This window comes from Chinchilla lanigera, unplaced genomic scaffold (genome assembly GCF_000276665.1).
Source record: "Chinchilla lanigera isolate Chin_1 unplaced genomic scaffold, ChiLan1.0 scaffold00010, whole genome shotgun sequence".
Lineage (NCBI taxonomy): Eukaryota > Metazoa > Chordata > Mammalia > Rodentia > Chinchillidae > Chinchilla > Chinchilla lanigera.
This window is the reverse complement of record NW_004955411.1, coordinates 6,178,875-6,195,916: the sequence shown is the minus strand read 5'-3', so window position 1 is coordinate 6,195,916 and position 17,042 is coordinate 6,178,875. Positions and strand designations below refer to the sequence as shown.

General features: G+C 36.6%; 1 protein-coding gene across 1 annotated transcript in view; it reads right to left on the bottom strand.

Annotated features, from left to right (window-relative positions):
• Pkhd1 (polycystic kidney and hepatic disease 1 (autosomal recessive)) overlaps positions 1 to 17,042 on the bottom strand; it is a gene marked incomplete in the record, with an annotated part of 446,270 nt that overhangs the window by 238,453 nt on the left and 190,775 nt on the right. The window contains 3 exon segments of the mRNA XM_013510899.1: positions 7,748 to 7,882; positions 13,719 to 13,824; positions 16,410 to 16,522. Coding sequence (XP_013366353.1) covers positions 7,748 to 7,882; positions 13,719 to 13,824; positions 16,410 to 16,522 — 354 coding nt within the window.

The following is a 17,042-nucleotide window of genomic DNA, read 5'->3' as shown; positions in this document are numbered from 1 at the left end:
TCTCTCTCTCTCTCTCCCTCTCTCTCTCTCTCCCTCTCTCTCCCTCTCTTTCTCTCTTTCTCTCTCTCTCTCTTCTCTCTCTGTCTCTCTCTCCCCTCTCTCTCTCTCTCTCCCTCTCTCTCTCCCTCTCTCTCTCTTTCTCTTCTCTCTCTGTGTCTCTCTCCCCTCTCTCTCTCCTCTCTATCACTTTTTTCCAATTATCTGTCTTTTATATATTGATATATATTGAGTTTTTCGTAAAAGAGAAACTATGGAATCTTTAAGCTTATGTATTGGAGTTACTTAACACTATGGTCTCAAGGAGTACCCATTTTCCTATAAATGACTCAAATCTATCTTTCTTTCTGGCAGAGTAATACTCTGTTGTGTATAAATACCTCATTTTCTTTATCCATTCATCTGTTGATGGACATATAGGCTGTTTCCAAGATTTAGCTAACATAAATTGTGCCACTGTAAATGTGGGTATGCACACATCCCTGTGGTATGATGTCTTTAACACTTTGGGGAAGTTACCTAGCTGGGGGAATAGCTGGAGCTGATAGAAATTTTATTTTTAGTTTCTTGAGGAATGTGCATACTGATTTCCACAGTGGTCATATCAGTTTATATTCCCAACAGTAGAGAAGGGATCCTTTCCCCCCAATAGCCTCACCATCATTTGTTTTTGGTTGATTTCTTGATGGCAGCTATTCTTTCTGGAGTGAGACGGACTCTTGTTTTAATTCAGAGTTTTCAAAAGGTCAGTGATGTTGAACATTTATTGGACATTTGTATTTCTTTGCCTGAGAAGTATCTATTCATTTCAGATGCTCATTTCTTAATTCAGTCTCTAAATTTGGGAGGTCTAACTTTTTAGTTGTTTATGTATTCTAAATATTAGTCTTATGTCTACAGAGAAGTAGCTGGCAAAATTCCTTTCCCATTCTTTTTTTTTTTTTCTGGTACCGGGAACCGAACTCATGACCTCGCACTTGACAGACAGGCGCTGTGCCCCTGAGCTAAGTCCCCAGCCCTCCTTTCCCATGCTGTAGGTTGTCTGTTCACCACTGTGTGGTTTCCCTTCTGTACGGAAGCTCTTTGATCTGCTGTGATCCCATTTGTTGATTCTTGATATTATTTCTTATGCAGCCAGGGTTCTGTTTAGCACCTCTTTGTGTGCACATATGTCTTCAAGAGTTTTACCTATTTTGTCTTCCAGCAGAGTAAGCATTTCTATTGTAATTGTTCTGTATTGTAATCATGGTGGTGTTGGTGATGGTGCTGGTGCTGGTGCTGGTGTAGGCGGTTGTGGTGGTGGTGCTTACACAAATTTACAGATGTTAAAATTTCAAAAATGGAACATTGGAAAAGCGAGTTTTGCTATATTTAGTATAGAAAAAATGAACTTTCGTGATAAAACCTAAAACAAAGGAAACAAAAATTGTTTTTCTAATTCTTTCCACAAAATCTCAACAAACCCCATTAATTTAAATTGTAGGTGCTTCACTGTTCTGTTGTTAAAAATAGTTCCTTACTTAAGGATCACTAAGTTTTTCCAAAATCCTCCAACATGAAAAACAGTGATAAAAGGAATAAACAAAGCTAATTTAGAAATCAGAGGAAAACTAAAATATTAGGGTGTTCAGAGAAATGAGGAGATTATATCCATTGAAAAAAGCCTAAAAATATTTTTAAAAAAGAAAAATGGAAAAATGCAATAGAAAAATTGAGGAAATACCCTAAAACATAGAAAAAAAGACAAATAGATGGAAAAATCAGAGTTAAAAAATTAGGAAAGCAATCCAAAATGTCCAATATCCAAATAACAATAGTTTAAATAAAACAGAGGAAAACATAAAGGGGACAACTTTCAAAGAAATAATTGTACAAAATTTCCCAAATGAAGAGATGAAATTGTTCATACTGAAAAGTACCCCCCACACTTAACACAGTGGCTAACAGAGAGAGCTACATCATGTTATACAGTGTTGAAACTGCAACACATGAGAGACAATGACATGGATCAAAAAAGCTTCCAGAGACGATAAAATAAAATTTTACATGTAAAACACCCAGAATTAAAATTTCTTAAAACTATTCATTCTCAAGACTAGATGCTAGAAAACAGTAGAATATCACCTCCAAATTTTGAGACAAACTTAACTCCAATCTAGCATTCTGTAACCGATAACATACTAGTAACGGGATTCCCATGTATAACGCAAACCATTTACCTTTCAAAGATTCAATTTTTCCAGAAAGTTACTATGGGCTATGCTCTAAAAAAGTGAGGAACTGAACCAGAAGCAAACAAGACATGAGAAACAGGAGGGGGATTCTAATATTAGGAAGGAATGAAGGAAATCTCCAGCATGTCTGTGAAGATAGATTCCAGGAAAGTCTGCCCCTAACCTGCTGGGTAGTTGTAAACCCTCTGGATTGTTGCTTGCATTGTATACTAAAGATGAAGACACAGCATATAACCACTAATTTTACAGCTTCATGTATTTTCAACAGATATAAACATGAAGACACATACAGTAGAATGTTTATAAAGGATAGCTACCAAATGCTTCCCCATAGTAATACAGTTGTAAACATCATGGGTACAGTTATAAAACTCAGTATTATATAATGATTGGAACTTTAAATTGCTGCAGAACACAAAGATATGGGTGAATCTCAAAGACTTAATATTATGCCAAAGAAGCCAGGTGAAATAGAGTGACATTTTCTATCATTCCATTTATATGAAATTCAAAAAAAGAAAACCAAGAAAGAGAAAGCAATTCTCCATGGATAAGAGTTTGAATAATTTGGCTGGGGATTTGGGGACAGGGCTAGGAACTGGGAAGGCAGGAAAAAGCGTCCGAGAAACTGGTTTCTGTGTGTTCAGCTGGGGGTTGTTATGATCTAGATCCAAAATGACCCCTGAAGCCTCATACATTCAGACGCGCGTCACATGTGGAAAGTAATCAGATCATGGGGCAGAGCTGAATGTGCGATTCCAGGTGGGGCCTGCTTGGAGCGGGTTTGTAAGCTAGAAGGGTGTGTTCCTGTGCCCAGCCCCTCCCTTCCAGGCCCTCCCTCTGCCTCCTAAAGGCTGGGCCTTAAGCACCTCTCCTCCTCCATACTCTTCTGTCATACCATTTCTGCTTCCAGCCAACCAGCAGTGGAATGAACCCTCTGAAACCGCGAGCAGACATAAATTGCTCTTCTTTAAGTTGCAGGTGTCTGGTATTTTGTCCCAGCAACGGGAAAGTGACTAGTACAGAAAGCTGAAGTGACTCTCTACCAATAGCAATCTGAATAATGCTTCTCCTTTGACGGGGGACTTGAGGGTACGGCTGAGAATCGGAAGGGGCTTGAAGGGCCTTCCGAGGAAGTGATGAACACTCTGCTTCTTGATCTGAGTGGAATGCACACTGTCGGTCTGCCTCATAAAGATACACTGGGCTCGCCCCTCGTGACCTGTACACTTCCTCCCTAAACGCTGTATTTCCGTAAAACAGAATTGGAACAAAAAGAGAAAAACAACATAGGAGACGATACAGTAAAGAATGAAGCTAAAGCAGATGAAAGTATTTGAGTTATTCAGGTAAAGCTCAGCAGTGGTGAACTAATGTAGACTCCATGAAGACAAACAAGGTTGTTAAAAGTGTAGAGCCAATAACTAAAATAAACATAGCAGAAAGAACAACTTTTGAATGAGAAGCTCTAAAAAGATACAATGCAGTTTAAGACAAACTGAGTTAGAAAAATGCAAAAAGAGAAACAAAAGGAAATGAGCTACAAGCACAAACCACAAAATGAGATGGCAGAAAAACTGCAAATATTGTGAGACCTCAGCATGTGGGTCGGAATTCAAACTGCGGGAGAAAATGAGCTTCCTTCAAGGGAGAGGAAAGATACTGAGGAAAGAAAAGTTCCCTACAACAGAATTTAGAGAAATAAAAAGTGAAGACTTCTAAACAGATGAAAACAAATACACAGGTGAAACTGGGAAGTAACCCTGAGAGAAAAAAGAGGAAGAGAAAAGCATGCCATCAGCACCTGCTTGAAAAATATATTTTTAAAGTAGTATCATCTGCTCAAATTAATTATAACAGCAACAGAGGCACAGCAGTCCTACCGATGCTTCCAAAGTAAAAGGACTGTAATTGAAATCCAAGTCCAGACATTTCTGGGTGTGAAGAGATGGCAGTTAGAATGCTGGACTAGCAGGTATTAAACAAACTGCCAGACTGAAAACATGCAGTGATGCTACGGTATATTTATTTTCCATGTATATTAAAATTAGTCTATCCATGGTAACATAAAGGTAATATTATTAGGTCTGAAGATACCAACACATGCTTACATAAGTATGCTTAAAGGGAAAAAAATCCCTTCTAGGGCATATCTGTGTCTACAGCAGAAGAATTCATAATAGCTAAATCTCGGATGTAGCTTTTATGTATGTACATCATCAGATGAATGGAAAAAGAAAATGTGGTATCAGCAAACAATGGAGCACTACTGTCCCATAAAGATAAATCTGAGCTATTTGTAGGAAAATAGTTACACCTTGAGTCCATTATGTTAAGTGAAATAAATCAGACACACTGCTTAAATATTACATGGTTTCTCTTGTATAAGAAACCCAAACTGTAAGTAAAGAGCAAAATAAAAAGTCAACAATGAGAAGTGGAGAGAGAGATCTTTCTCGAATGAAAAAGGGATCAAGAGATGGATCAAGAGAAGGGGGAGAGGAAGAAAGGGCTAGGAAGTGAATCAAGATGTGTTATGTGCATATGCCGCTATGTAAAGGATGTAAACACTATTACTGCTGACATGTTCTAATAAAATTTTAAAGTATATTAATTAATGAATTAAAACACTTATTTCAAATGATAAAAGTCTCCCAGGAGGTATGTGTGTTTGAGAATATGACTACTTAAGTAATTTTCTGCTACAAATGTGAGTGCAAGGTCTATAGATGGAAAGGCCTATAGAGTTTTCTTTTGAAAAACCTCAGTGCCCAAAAGAATATCAGGCACAAAATACAGAGGCTAAAATCATACCTCCAAAGCTGCAGGGAGGGCCAACACCCTCATTTAAAAAAAAAAAAAAAAGCCGATTACCGGCAATAGAAGAACTCCCAAGTAAAGCTGAGAAATGTATTGAAGATTAATGGCTATGATTCACGTTTGTTTTGATCCTAGGATTTCTCACAGTCTTTAAAATGCTTTTATGTTTTTAAGAATGAATTTTATTGTGTATATTTGAGGTTTAGGTGGGATACAAGTAGACAGTAGGATAGTTGTGATACAAATTAAACTACCACCTCAAATTGTTGTTCTTGTGATAAGAGCACTTAACATCCACTAATTTAACAAAATCACTGGTAAAATACAATTGTGTTAACTGCAGTTCTAACATACATAGATTTCTGGACTTGTTTCTAATTGCAAACACCAGAAACACTATGGTGAACATCATAGAATGAGTATGGTTAACCGAATAATCCCACTTTCTTAGATGCTCGTGGGTCCAGCTCTAGCCTTTCATGGAAAAGACTTCAGAGTAACAAATGCCCACTGCAAAGCCATTTTCCACCTATAATGAGGAGCCCTTGGTCAGAAATTGGTGACATCCGAGTGTTGCAGCTCCTCAACATCAATCATGAATCTCAAGCTCTTGTTTGACTTGCCAAATGACGTCCTTCACCTCTAAATTCAGGGGTTCTAAATGACTCATGCTCTAGGCAACATTTAGCTCTGAAATTGTACAGTTTTATGATTTAGAGAACTAACCAGTATGTAGACTTCTCTGGAACAAAGCTGTCTGACATATTCTATCAGGAGACTCTTGTCTTGTTCTTACTCACTAAGAGTTTAAAGGGCCCCCAGCTGCACCACATTCCTCTTGAATCACACCCTGGGGTGTGGTTATTTTTAATTGTCTCAAGATAAGGATCCTTGTCATCATTTAGATCTTAGTTTATGTCACTTTCCCAGTAATTATGATGTATTTGACATCAATTATGATGCAGCAACATTAATTTACCAGGACAGTTAGGTACTCAGTTTGATGGACATCTTGTTTTCAGTATCTACTCTAAGGTTATTTGTGGGAAATGTAAGACTTAGGTACACCAGCATTACAGATTCTAAATTAAAGTGCTATCCTCTCAGAAAAATGTGCAATCTGAAAAGAAGAATCATCTCTCAAAGTGATAACCTTTTCAGACAAAAAGAGCTATCAGGTATTTACCCTCTCAAAAGCATAGCTGAAGAGCTGAACAGAAGTCCTAGAAAAATTGAGAACCAAATATAGAAACATAGCTTAATAGGAGATTATTTTTAAAATCTTAATATTTTTATCTTTCACTATTAAATCATCTCTATGGAAGCACAAGAGTCAACAATTATTAAATTTTAGTTGGAACAAACTGAGGAGACTGTTCTTTCCATGACTCCAGAAATACCGGAGTCACTCTTATCAGTGACTCTTTAGGACAATGTGATTGTTAACACAGGTTGTGCTGAAGCTCTGGGGATCACACAGAGGGCCGTGAGCATGGGACGCAAGTGCTCTACCACTGAGCCACGTTCCACCCATTCATGTTACTCTTTTAGAAACAGAAGTACGGGGAATCCACTTTCCTACAGATCACTCAGATTTAAGCTTCTTTATGGCTGATTGTTACTCCATTGTGTAAATATGCCTCCTATTTCTGTATCCATTAATCTGTTAATAGACGTGTTGTTCACTTTCAAGATTTAGCTTTGACGCCAGAGTGTGAAGTGAAATAAATCATACGCGTGAGCGTAAATACTGCACGGATTATCTGATGTGAGAAACCCAAAGTACGCATAGTTAAAAGAGCAAAATACATGATGGATAATAGGAATCAGGAAGGTCTTTTGCAAATGGAAAGAGATCTAGAGATGGAGGGAGGAAGGAGAATTAAAGAGAACTAAGAGGTATCATGGGTCAGGTACAAATTCCCTACAATTATTATGCACTGCAAACACATACTAACAAAAAAAAAAAAAAGACATGATATCTAATAAAGATCTGAAGCACAGGAAGCCAGTGGTAGTGAGCCTCCCTGAAGGAGGACTAGTAGCACTCACTGGAAAAGCACTCTTTGCCTTACCTACATTCTGGTCCCCTGGCCATGTGGCAGTGGAAAAGTCATTGACAGTCCTACTTTTACCACAAAAGAACCCCAAATTATGCGAGTACTAAAGAATAATTCTAAAAAGCTCACTGAGCTACAAGCCATGCACATTTTTATTACTGGATTCAACATATTCTTGGGGGAGTAAGGACCCCAAATAAGGACCCCATCCTTGGGGGAGTAAAGACCCCTACCCATCAACAAAATATTGGTGAAAGAACTTGGCAAACCACAGAGCAGAGAGATACTGTAGAGTCATGCTCTTCCATAATCCTTGTGAGTTTAGAGAAACTGAATTAAATTATTAGGTTTAAAGTCAAATTTACATATATAAGAAATCCAAATTGCAAATCAGAATTCTTCAACCTATTCAGGACTGCTATGCTTTGTATGGACTCATAAGGACAGAAACCCTAAATATGTTTTAATCTTATAAATATCATCATTGTTACAAATAAAAAAACTCCTTTAGCTTTTACCAGTACAAGAGTCGCTAAAAAATGTTATTAAAATCGCATATCCTGAATCCCCAGGGAGCCCTGTACACATGATTCCATTTTGATGAACAGCCGAAAACAACCGCACTAATGCACTCACCTTGTGGGTAAAATGACCCAGTAATAAGCTGTCTGTAACTGAGGTATTTGCATCATTTTCCAAGATGTCAATTCCAAAATCTCTACATGAATAAACTTGGAAGTTTCTCAGGTGGAGATTGCTACTTCTGAAAATCTATAAAATAATAGCATATGTTATGGCAGAGGTCTGAGGCTTGGTGTTCTTGCAGACTTCCTGAAACTTCTTTAATTATTGATTATGAGTAAATAAGTACGCCATGGCACATTTAAGCTGCCTTTGTCCATCAATATAAGCACACACATCCCCAAACTGCTGTGAGGTCAGCACTAACTAGTCTCCTTTGGTTAAACCCTCTCTGTACTTTACAATTCTCCTCATAATAAGGAACACATTCAAGGGTCAAGGGGAATTCTCCATATATTTACAATAGTCTTACAGGGGCCAAATCACAAAATTAATGTTTAAAAACACAGAATCAAGAACTCCAGTGCTTAACATTAGTTCAATGTACTATATGTTAACTCTTACAGTCAAAAGACTGCAAATATGAAATAAGTGATTCATCGTGACTACACACTCACTGTGTATGGGCCCAACATGTAACACATGTAATATGCATCTTCATTTATGGCAGCTTGAGTAAGTATGCCCAACTGGGGATTAAGTAGTTACAAAATTAGCATGGTAGAGTTTTTGAGAGAATCTCACTGGCCTTACAAACAAGGCCACTGGTTTTCACCAAGCCCTGATATGAACTATGAGATCTTTGGCAACACATTTAACCTCTCCTTGGCCTTGGTTCAACCACCTTTAAAAATTAGGGTGGAGGTCAGGACTAGAAATTAATTTAACATGGTCAACCCTTTATTCGTTAAATACCCTAACTGGAAGTCTTTTGTTAATTAAGGCCAAAGTACCCTGATTTATTATTCTATCATACTTTTTATATGCTGGCCAATCCTTTTCCCAAGAATTTTGAGTTATGTATTAAGCTTTTTATAAAGTGACAGTTCTTTGAAGACAGATTTATTTGAAAATAGGTATGATCTCTACTGACAGCTTGAGAACTGTTACTTAATTACAGACATGCACAAATATATCTATTTGCAAATATATTTTAAAAATAGCTAGCACCTAGCATTGGCAAGGGAACCTGAGCATTTTAAAAGGAAACTGACATATAACTGCAGAATGCACCTATTTTTCACACACTGTTCACAGTTTGCTCTCACCTTTCCTCTTCTAGAAAAAGTCCTCTGTCTTTATGAAGCTTGGTGAAAGGAGGTATTTTTCTTAACTCATTTAAAATAGAAATTGAAGGGTCCATTCACTTGATTAGAATACAAAAGTTCTTACTTGTGCAACTTAAAGAATATTTTATCCCCTAGATAGTTGTATCTACAAAAAGGAGTAAAAATAATGGTATACTACTCCTAAAAGTTTAGTAAACTAAATGAGAACATGTTCAAAACTATAGGAATAAACTTACGTTGATACACAATAGGAATTTTCTGCTCAATATCACTAATCATCAGGGAAATGCAAATTAAAATCACGGTGAGATATCACATCACACCTGTCAGCATGGCTACTCTCAGATAAGTTTTGGTGCTCATTGTTGGTGAGAAAGTAAATTAGTACAGTCAGTGTTGAAAACAATGGCAAGTATCCTCAAGGAATTAAAAACAGAACTACCATATGACACAGCAATCATACTATTAGATATATATCCAAAGGAAATTAGGTCAGTATGTCAAGGAAATGTTTGCACTACCACGTTCATTGTATTATTCACAGTAGCCAAGAAATATGAACAACTAAATTCATCACCTTGATGAATGGATAAAGAAAATGTTATTATAATATCTCAAATCTATACCTATACCTGTATCTGTATCTATATCTTTATCTGTATCTGTATATGATGGAATACTATTCAAGCATTAAAAAGGAAGGAAATCTTGCTACTTGTGACCACACAGAGGGACTTGAAGGACATTATTTTCAATGGAATCAGACACACACAAAAAGACAAAAAGACACATGCTATCATTTATGTATGGAATCCAAAAAAGTCACTCATACGAGAAGAGCAGTTACCAAGGGTTGGGGTTTAAAAGGGGAATAGCAGAGATCAGGGAGATGTTGGTGAAAGGACATAAAATTTAAGTTCAATGTAAGGAATACTTTCAAGAGTACAACAAAGGAACTGTAGCTAATTAATAAAGCACTGTACTCTCAGAAATTGCTGAGAGTAGATTTCAAGTGTCCTTATTACAAAAGGAAGGTGTATGAAGCAATGCCTGTGTTAACTGACCCAGTTAATGTTTTTTCAGCGTATACATGTTTCTAAACATAATGCCAACATGAGAAATACAGATACCTTTTGTCAATTAAAAAAAGTGTAAAATTAAATTAATCCAATGAGGGGAAAAAATAAAAATTTGCCTACCAGAATATTATGTTTAAACATCTGTATGCATGACAATAATGTCAAAATGACCAGAAATAATTAAAATAAATGCTACTTTTTGTGATCCAAATGGCACTTTTGGACATTACAATTTCCAAAGATGTTATTAGCAACATCAGTCCGTCATTCCCAATTCCTTTTTACCAAAAATGATAATAAATAACAGCTAATGTTAGTGCTATTCATGAAAATTTAGCACTTTTTATTCAGGGATTTTATTATATTTAATTAACCCATAAAAGCGTACACACTTATTGAGTGCACTGGATCTGTAATATGCAAATCAGGGTCAGAATATCTATCTCCTTAAACATTCATCATGATATTGGGGGAGGCAATATTTAATATCTTTTCTTCTATTTTGAAATATATAGCACATCATCATTATTTATAATCATCCTACTGTAAAACTGAATTGTTTCTCCTATCTATCTGAAACTTAACACTCAGGGACTTACTTAACATTCAAACACATTGAATGGTACTATCAGTTGGTACTATCAGTTGCTCCATTTTACAAATGAAGTGGGAAAATTTAGGAAATCTTCTCAAAGTCACTCAGACAGGAATTGGGACTATCTGAGAGTTTGTGTGACTGTATACAGGTTACTTTTTATAAACAGTTTTATTGAGGTATAGTTCCCATACCTAAAGTTTATAATTCAATGCTCCTACTATATTTAGAAATATTTGCAAACATCACTACAACTTTAGAATGCCTTCATCAATTCAAAAAGAGCTTTCAGCTATCAGGTCCCATTCCATTCCCACAATTATTGCCCAACCTCCATCCCAAAGCAACTAAATTTTCTATCTGTCTGAAATTTTCCACGTTTGGACTTTCATTTGAGTAAGTCATGTAGTATGCACAGTTCTGATGAGTTTGTTCCACTCAATATAATGTTCTCTAGGTTCATCTTGTCCTGCTTCAATAATTTTCCATGTGGATATACCATACTTTGGTATGGTACGTTTGTCCATCCATGAACATTTTGGTCACTCCCTTTGTGTGGCTGTCAGGAATAATGACACTGCTCTCAACATTTCTGTACTGTTTTACATGTGGGCATATTACTTTTTATTTCTCATGGATTATATTACTATAAGAGGAAGTGATAGTTCATGTAACTTTAAGTTTAATCATTTGAAGAATTGGTAGGCTGTTTTCTGAAGTAGCTAGACCCTTTCGATTTCCCACTATTAGTGTTTAAGGGTCATAATTTCTCCCGATCCTTGCAAATCAGTTGGTGTTATTTTTATTCTAGGCACCCTGGTGGGTATGTAGTTGGATCTCATTTACCTTTTTATTTGCATTTCCCTACAGACTAGGGATGTCAAAAATATCTTCATTTGATTGTTGTTCATTTGGACATGTTCTGTGGAGAAATTTCTGTTCAGATAATTTGTTCAATTTTTAGTTGGGTTATTTTTTATTGTTGACCCACAGCGATGAACTATAATCTTTATATATTTGCACTACAATTCCCTTATCAGATGTATGGTTTGCAAACAGTCTTCCAGGCTTGTAGGTTGTGTTTTCGCCTTCTTGATAGTGTTCTCTGAAGTATTATATTTTTAGAGTTCGATAAAGTCCAATTTATCTATATTTTCTTTTATTGTGGCTGCTTTTGTCAACACATCTAAGAGTCCTTTGGAAAATTAGAGTCATAAACACTTACTCCTATGAGTATTATAATTTTTGCTCTTACATGGAAGTCCTTGACTCACTTTTATCTAATGTTTGTAAATATTACAACATAAGGGTCCAACTTTCATTTCTTTTGCAGTACTAGGACAGGGCCTTCACACTGAGCTACATCCCCAGAGGTTTTTTTTTATTTTTTTTTATTGTGAAACAGGGTCTTGTTACATTACTAACTTGCAAAGGCTAGATTCAAATTTGTGATCCTCTAACCTCAGTCTCCCAAAGCAATGGGATTACAGGTGTGACCCACAATACCAGCTTCAACTTCATTCTTTTCAGTGAGGCTATCCATTGAATGGTCTTGATGTCCTTCATCAAAACTCATTCAATCATAAATGCCTGGGTCTATTTTTAGACAGTCAAATCTACTCCACTGCTCACTATATCCTTTTGTCCAGATCATACTTGTCTTATCATTGCTTTGTAAGAAGTTTTGAAGTAGCAAAGAATAAATCATCTCATTCATTCTTCTTCCAGGATTATTTTAGAGATGATTACTTTTAAAATTCCCCTGTTAGCTTGTTATTTAATTTCTTCTTCATAAAAGTGAAATTCCAATGATATTCTCATTATCTGAACTTTTTGACTTATTAAATTTGAGAGAACAAAATTTTAATCTATGGAGTTCTATTTTTTCTTTACTGGGTTTAGCATTTCTGATTGTAGACTCTGAAAAGAGCTGACTTCGGTAGCACCTTTTAATTTTTTTGTTTCTTAGGTGGTTTTCTCTGGAACAGGGCTACTATGGAGCAAGAAGATAGGGATTGAGCCTGTTTCTCTGTATAAACACGGCATTGCATAGATGCTGCTACCAGATTGTGACTCTGGCACCCAAAGGGCTTATGGGAAACCAAGCATTTTATAAAACGAAATGAAAATAAAGCACTATATACAGTTGGGAACCTTGCATCCTAATTATGTATTTGGGGAGTTTCCTCATTCACAACTGTTTTCCTTTTCCTCATATTGAATATATGAAATAAAGTCTTAGCTTTTTAATTTTTGACTTCATTATATGCTTTTGTTTTATTTCCTGAATGTTTTGTAAACATATTTCTTCACCTATGTATCTTAGGCTTCAGATTTCTAATTCATGGAGACCAAATACTTTCTCTATATAATATCAAATGGTGACCCTGGATAAATTTTATATGTTGCTATAATCAATGAAGGAGCAAAACTTCCTCATAAGAAAATTCTTATTGCAATAAAAAGAAAACTGACTATGTGTGAATTATTTTCTCTTTTGAAAAAGATAGAAGAAAATTTAACTTATTGAATTAAATGTGACTTTAAAATTAATTTAATTTATTGATTTAAAGTAAAAATGGATGCTTGAGCTGAAATTGTGTTCCAATGATAAACCATGCTTTTTTCAAGACTGAAGTATATGCTATTCGGGATTTTAGAATATTACATGTATAATACTTGTGTCTAGATTCTGCACATGGCTGTGCTGCTAATCAACTGCGCAATGACCAACAAGTTCTTCTACTTTCTGAGCCATAATTTATTATCTGTAAGCAGGACTAGAAAGAAAGAATGGATGAACCTCTCAGACACAAATCTGATCTCTCCTAGGATTACTGAAAAGTCTCATACAGGAAATGACCTAACCTGAGACTACTCACAAGGAATTTTTTTATTTAACAACCACTCCACACAATAACTATGATGTCACTGGCTCCTTCAGACTGTGATAACATCATAATCCTCTCCTCAGGAAACCAGTCCCATTTCAACAGAGATGACAAAGATTGGAGGGAAAAAACAAAGAACGATTCAATTTTGAAAAAGCTTAAGAAACTTACCTGAGCGCCACCTGCACTTCCCCAAACCACGAAATTCTGGAACAGAGTAGGGCCAGTGTCCTGATCCCAAGGTGGCTGAAACTTGGGGTACACAAAGAGCCCAAACCTTAAAAAGTACAAAAAGAGAATGAAATTAAGAGAACTGCTATGTCGCTAACCTTCCACTTTTCTCATTGGAACTACTGAAGTTTTTATACATATTTTTAAGTTAATGCATAGTAACTAACATAATCAGGAGTAGCATGTGATAATGTTCCAATACTCAAACACATCCTAACACATACCATGATGTTGTCATGGTCCTGCCTTTCTGGTGGATAGCCCTGGGCAGCAGCAATCAATGTATTATTTTTAATCACACATCATAAAAACACTCACAGTGTACAAGTTTTGCTCTTTTCTCTGTATCTTTGCCCATACTTATGTTATGCATTCTAACTGCTAGGAGACGACATCTCACGATGGAACTGATTTTATTTTCTACTGACGATTTTAAGCATTTTTTCATATACTTTTTGGAAACTTGCTTATCTTTTTTTTTTTTTGAGAAATGTCTGTGTAAGTCTACTGCCCATTTTCAAATTGGATTATTTGGGGTTTTGCTATTGAGTTTAGTGTCTTGCATATTCTCGATATTAACCCCCTATCAGATGAAAAGCTAATGAATGTGAACAAGTGAAACTAGATAAGACTTGTAACCCTGCTAAGTGTCATTGCTCATTCCTTAGCCTTCTGTTATGTTATTCTCTGTGACCCGCTCCTGGGTCTCAGGACAAGGCAGGTTGCCATGGTCCATGCCATGTTACCAAGCCCTCTAAAGTGTCCTCTCCACAGCAGAGTAGAAACCAACACCAGTAACTCTCTCACATTTTCTTCTTATACTTGCAGTTCTCCACCATCACTGTCCTCTGGTCTGCACGGTTTCTTCCCTCACCTTTCAGGACTGTGCAAAGCTGCTCGATATTCATGGTGAAAATTTCATCACACACGAACTAATCTCAGCCGTGGGTGACACTTTAATGTTGCTTAGCAATTTTTCATATTCTTTATTCTCTTCTCACTATTTCCTATCATTATTTAACAATATTATTACTGATATTATTATTATATTTATGGCTATCAATTATTAGTTTCTTATTATATTCCAGGTGTTCTTCTTGACATAATATATCAACCAGCTCTAATTTTACACCAAACTTTCCAAGTAGACTTGTCCCCACTTTACGAATAAAGAATGTGATGCTTCTGGTATTGAGGACAGAACCAAGGTCTGCCACATGGTAGATAAGCACTCTACCACATAGCTGCACCCTCAGCCCAATGGATCAGATTCTTCAAGAAAACTAAAAGGAATTGACTGGTTGAGAAGTTAGGATTTGAAGCAGGACCTGACGTGCTCTGAAGTGGCATTTTTCCTATGTGCCTCAAATTCTTCACCCCATCTTGTTTCACGTGTGCTTGTTCTTAGCAGGTGGCCTTACTCTCTACATGACAAAGGCTTTGAACAAGTCTCTTCATTCTATGAGCAACTAAGTCATCGCAGCCTCTTCTCCAAGGCTGATCTCTCCACTGGGATCTGAGCCAAACCTGCCAGCTTCCTACCACCTGGTAGTACAGTTGTTCTGAACCACTTTGAAATTTAAATTTCCCCTCTCCCTCCTCTCTCTCTCTCCCTCTCACTATTTCCCTCTCCATCTCCTCTTTCTCCAACTCTGACTCCTCCTCCTTCTTCTGCTTCTTCTTCTTTCTTCTTGCTCTTCCTCTCTCTCTCTCTCCATCTTCCTCCCCCACCTTCCCTTCCTTTGGCATCCTAACTAGCTACAAAAGGTACATTCCAGGTTTTTGTAGGTTTGTCATGTGACTCTGTTCTCTTTCCTTAACCATCACATTTTTATGATCTAAAACCTTACAAAGTTACTCTCCACAGCCAAGACAAAGAGGCAACCTAAGTATCCATCAACAGAAGAATGAATGGAGAAGATGTGCTGTAAGCACACAATGTGACATCATTCAGCCTTCAAAACAAGGGAATATTGCTATTTGTGCCAATGCAGATGAAGCTAAGGACAGTGTGTTGCGGAGGCTGACAAGACACAGAAGAAGAAATGCTACCCTCTTATTAGAAATCTAACATACTCAAAGTGCCAAAAAAAAGATGATTCCCAGTACCAAACAAACAAACAAACAAAACAGAAAATAAAATGGTGGCTACCAGAGGCTGGAGGGAAACAAGGAAGTATTAGTCAAAAGATATAAAATTTTACCTATGAGAGATGAGTAAGTCCAAGAGATACATTGTACCTGTCGTACATGTAGTTAGCAGTTCTGGATTGTATAACCACAATTTTACAAAGAGATTATACATCTTATTTCAAGGGTTCCGGCAATAATAAATAAATAAGCATACCAGGAACAAAGCATTTACAGTTGATGACTATATTTATGGCACAGGCTGTAAGTTGGTTTCATAGGTATACACGTATCTTCATTCTTATCAAGTCTGTACAGCCAAATGTGTACAGATTTTTGTATGTCAATCACACTTTAATAATGTGACTTAAGAAATATTTATACTGTAGCATCAGCAGATCTCAAACAAATGCCAAAAGTTATACCCTCTGGTAGTATCCTACAGAAAAGTGCTAAATCGTAACCATTACACCCCAAATGCTGGTGACTTTTCCTCATTACCTCGTGCAGGAATGTGCAGTGTTCTGGGAGAATGAGAGGAGTGGTGCTTTCGATGTTTGGCCGGTCACAAGATGAAAAAAGTAGCCATAGCCAGCAGCATAAACTCTGTTTCCCTACAGAATAAAAAAAAAAAAAAAAATTATTCCATGTGTGCTAAGACTGCTGAAAAGAAAGACTTTTAGCTGCACTTTGTATTATTTATAATATATCTTTACAATATAGAATGGTATGTGTTCATTTGGGGGAATTTGTATGGGCATAGTCACCTTTGATCACTTTGCCCGTTCTCTTCCCATGCTTGACCCACTTCTCCATCCCCAGAAGCCTGCATGGTAGTGTCTATCATATTGCCCTTATTTTATTCACTGATTTATAGTTTAGGTTTCTCATATAAGAGAAACCAATATTTAAGCTTTAGTTCATTTAGCAAGAGAGTCTCACACTGAAACTCTTTGTCTCACTTCTCTCTGTCAGGATGAAACTATCCTCTTGTTACTCTATGTTTAGGCAGCTACAGGTATACTTTAACTTGCCCAAGAGCTGTATCTCAAATGAAGGCCTCCTTTTAAGCTACTGCAATGAGGTTACAGTGACACTAACCTGAGCCTCTCCCCTAGGTTCTATGCAAAAACA